Source organism: Podarcis muralis, chromosome 7 (assembly GCF_964188315.1).
Source record: "Podarcis muralis chromosome 7, rPodMur119.hap1.1, whole genome shotgun sequence".
NCBI classification, from domain to species: domain Eukaryota; kingdom Metazoa; phylum Chordata; class Lepidosauria; order Squamata; family Lacertidae; genus Podarcis; species Podarcis muralis.
In genome coordinates, this window is record NC_135661.1 from 47,632,223 (window position 1) to 47,636,285 (window position 4,063).

General features: G+C 48.5%; 1 protein-coding gene across 1 annotated transcript; it reads left to right on the top strand.

Annotated features, from left to right (window-relative positions):
* The first annotated feature begins 261 nt into the window (after positions 1 to 261).
* LOC114601973 (disintegrin and metalloproteinase domain-containing protein 21-like) lies at positions 262 to 2,747 on the top strand. The gene has a single exon (XM_028739648.2). The coding sequence runs from the start codon at positions 262 to 264 to the stop codon at positions 2,500 to 2,502; it is 2,241 nt and encodes a 746-aa protein (XP_028595481.2). The 3' UTR covers positions 2,503 to 2,747.
* Positions 2,748 to 4,063: the final 1,316 nt, after the last annotated feature.

Here is a 4,063-nt window from a genome sequence, read left to right on the forward strand (position 1 = left end):
TACCCTAACTCCATTTGCATATGCCAGACAGCAGTGGGCGCTTCACCTTTTTAAACTCTCTCACAACCAAATGATGTTGACGACTGTCAAGAGAGAGATGGTGGCAGTGGCAGGAATTGCCTTGTGTTTTCTTGAGCACGCTGACAAGTCTAAAAAAACCTCTTGAGAATTAATGATTGGTGGGGATGTTAAGTCAGAAAGCCCAGTCTGTCTCCTCTCTACTCTAGGCTGTTTAAGGATAGTGAATAGTGGAAGCAAATCATGGCACGTGGCAGCGGTGGCCTCCACAAATGGTTGGTTCTGCAGTTGACGAATCCTGTTATTTTGCTGGGGTTCCTCCTTCCCACCAGCTCATTTCCTGCTCCTGAGTATACGTGGTATGAAGTGATCACCCCAAGGCAGTTGGTGCTTTTTGGAGGGAAAGCCAAGAAGGATGACCTTTCCTATATCCTCAATGTATCAGGAAAGGACTACGTCATTCAGCTGAAGCCCAGGAAGGATGACTTCCTGGTCAAAAACCTCCCACTCTTCACATACAGTTCCCAGGGCAGGCGGATTGAAAGTCATCACTACATCCCTGTTGAATGCTACCACGAAGGGCATGTGGATGGCGTAGCCAATTCGCTTGTGGTTCTGAAGACCTGTTCTGGCTTGACAGGATTCCTAAGTATCAGAGACAGAAATTATGGCATAGAGCCTTTCCACAATTCTTCAGCTTTTCAGCACCTTCTCTACCTGATCAACGAACCAAAGCCTTGTATGTGTGGAATGAGAGCTCCAGTTGCAAAGCGTCAGGCAGAAGAACTGAGGGCGGAAAGGGGGACCCGGCGTGACCCAAGGCACCCAAAATACATTGAGCTGTACATTGTTGTCGACGAGAAGCTGTTTCAGTTTGAAGGTGCCAATGAAACCAGGATGGCATACCTCATTTTGGACATAGTTAACTTAATGGGTGTGCACTTCCGGGTGCTGCACACAAGTATTGTCCTGATTGGACTGGAGATCTGGAACACAGGCAACCCTTTCAAGGTTACAAATGACGTTGGGTTGCTTCTGAATAATTTCAACAGCTGGAGAGTGAACGGTCTTGCGAAGCGAATGAAGCACGACACAGCCCTGTTGCTCACTCACCAGGAGTTCGAGCACACCCTCGGGAAGTCATACGGTAATGCCATCTGCAGGCCAAGCTATTCTGCAGGGGTTTTGAGCTACTTGCAGAAGAATCCAATTCTCTTTTCAAGGGCCATGTCCCATGAGTTGGGTCATCACATGGGGCTTGAGCACGACGAATCCAACTGTGTTTGTGGAGGATACAAAACCTGTGTCATGCATTCGTACCAGGCAGAAACGAACAAGTTCAGCAACTGCAGCATTCACACTTTTGCAGAGCTTGTGCTGGAAGGGAACCTGGACTGCCTGGCCAACAGGCCCCAAAAAATACCATCTATCAAGCATTGTGGCAATGGAGTGTTGGATAAGGGAGAAGAATGCGACTGTGGCGGCACGCAGAGGTGCAGGCAGAATCTTTGCTGCAACGCTGACTGCACCTTGAAGCCACGTGCACAATGCTCTTCTGGGCCATGTTGTAAAAACTGTCACTTCCGTCCAAGTGGAGACCTTTGTCGAATTCAGATCAATGAGTGTGACCTTCCTGAGTACTGTAGTGGGAAATCTGAGTGGTGCCCCAATGATGTGTACATGCAAGACGGGACGCCGTGCAGCAAACACGATTCCCATTGTTATGCCAAGCAGTGTTGGACTCACAACTACCTGTGCGCCAGGATCTTTGGCTATGAAGCCAGAGCGGCTCCAGCATCCTGCTTTCAGTCTCGGAATACTGTGGGGGATAAGTATGGCAACTGTGGCAGGGACTGGACAAAAAGTACTTTTGTGAAATGCCAGCCTCAAGACGTAAAGTGCGGGAGAATTCAGTGTAGCAACGTCAGAGACGTACCTTCAATACCACACTATACCGTGACTCCCACTGAGTTGTCAGGCGCTGGTGCTGGCTGCTGGAGCGTGGCCTACCATGGCGGGACAGATTTTGTGGATCTCGGAATGGTGCCTGACGGCACTCCATGTGGCCCTGGGAAACTCTGCAAGAACCAGACGTGCATTTTCAGGAAGAAGGCAGTGTGTGATCCCAATAAAAAGTGCAGTGACAGAGGTGTTTGTAACAACCGCAATAACTGCCACTGCAACAACGGCTGGGCCCCTCCGAACTGCAAGTTTTGGGGGTCCGGGGGAAGCATTGATGGTGGGTATCCAAGGCAGAACTGGAGCACAAAAGTAGTGAAACTAGCTTTTGAAACAGTGATCCCTCTAGGAGTCCTGGTTCTTGCCGCTATCACTTTCATTGTGCCAAGGCTGTGGAAGCTACCAGGATGGTTTAGGCAATTCACCAGCTCACAGGTTGGAGGGAATCTGCAAGGCAGCAGCCCAGATCTGCAAGGCAGCAGCCCAGCAAAGGAAGGATTGAACTCTACAGATTCCAAAGAGTAATGCTTGTGGACATTTCAAGGCATCCTTGGACCTCCTGTTAAGACATCGACTGCACTTCAAAGCATCTATAATAAAGCAGAGGTTGGTGGCAAGTGGACTCCAGTTCCCATCATCCCTGGCTGTTGACCATGCTGCGCCAGTGGCTGATGGGAACTGTAGTTCAGCCGTATGTCGGGGGCAGCGCACATGCTCCCTCATCCCAGAAATAAATTTCCCCTGTATATAGTCCTTATAATAGGAGCAATTGTAATACGGTCTTTGCTCTAATAAAATTTGCATTTTTCCCCAGTTGCAAAAGCCTTAAGAAGAATGCACTGAAATAGTTTAATGAAATCAAATGTTTCACTCCGTGCTGTGTAACCTAGCAGTAGTAAAACAGTTTGTCCTTGTTGGGTGACTAACTCAGAACTTCAAGGACTGTTAAGTGTCATTTCACTAGCATTTAGGAACTGGGTTTGCACAATTAACCATGTGTACAAACTTGGCTTTCCCTCACTTGCCCTTTTCATCCAGGGTGAAACAGCAAAGACATAACATGAGAAGAGTCCTGCCGAGTCAGGCCAATGGCCCATCAAGCCCAACATCATGTTCTTACAGTGGCCAAACAGAGGCATGTGGTAAACCCACAAGCAGGACCTGAGCACAAGATTCTCTTCTTGCAATTTGATGGCCAGGGCTGAGGGCAGTTTTGGTTCAAAGCGGCTGGAGGACACCATGTTGGTCAAAACTGAGCTTAGGCTGAGCAAATGATGGAAGAGAGACATGCTTATATGGCTGCTCAAACTTGCCCAGGAGGGAGTCCCATTGCAGGGGTGGCACTTGCTTCCAAGTAAGCATGCAGAGATGTGCACAACTCACAATGTATTCAAAGAGCCCCCTCGGTGTGTACAAGTGTACACACACACACACACACACACACACACACTGGTGTGGTGTGTGTATGAGTCAGTGATAGCGCAGTAGTTAGAGAGCTGGACTAGGTCTGGGAGAGCTCACAGGGTGGCTCTTGTGCCAGTCACAGTATCTCTGCCTAACCTACCTCACAGGGTTGTTGTAAGGATAAAGTGGGGAGGAGTAGGAAGTAAGCCAGCTTGAGCTCTTTGGAGGAAAGATGAGATACGAGAAGAAGAAGAGTTTGGATTTGATATCCCACTTTATCACTACCTTAAGGAGTCTCAAAGCAGCTAACAATCTCCTTTCCCTTCCTCCCCCACAACAAACACTCTGTGAGGTGAGTGGGGCTGAGAGACTTCAGAGAAGTGTGACTGGCCCGAGGTCACCCAGCAGCTGCATGTGGAGGAGCAGGGAAGCGAAGCCGGTTCACCAGATTATGAGTCCACCGCTCTTAAGCACTACACCACACTGGCTCATATAAATGTTAACAGTAATAATAATAATATCCAAGACAATAAATGCCACATGTTCCCTTTTGTCTTTACTGTTGAGTGGAAAACGACAAAAACAAGCAGCTCTGAGGAAGAAAAGGTCGGCCCCACAGCAGCCTATTATGACACACATCCAGATTCCAACACAGTCCTGGAATAATCTCCTGTACAGGAAC

Coding starts and splice junctions, on each gene's coding strand:
- LOC114601973 (XM_028739648.2), top strand. CDS start 262: ATGGCACGTGGCAGCGGTGGCCTCCACAAATGGTTGGTTCTGCAGTTG.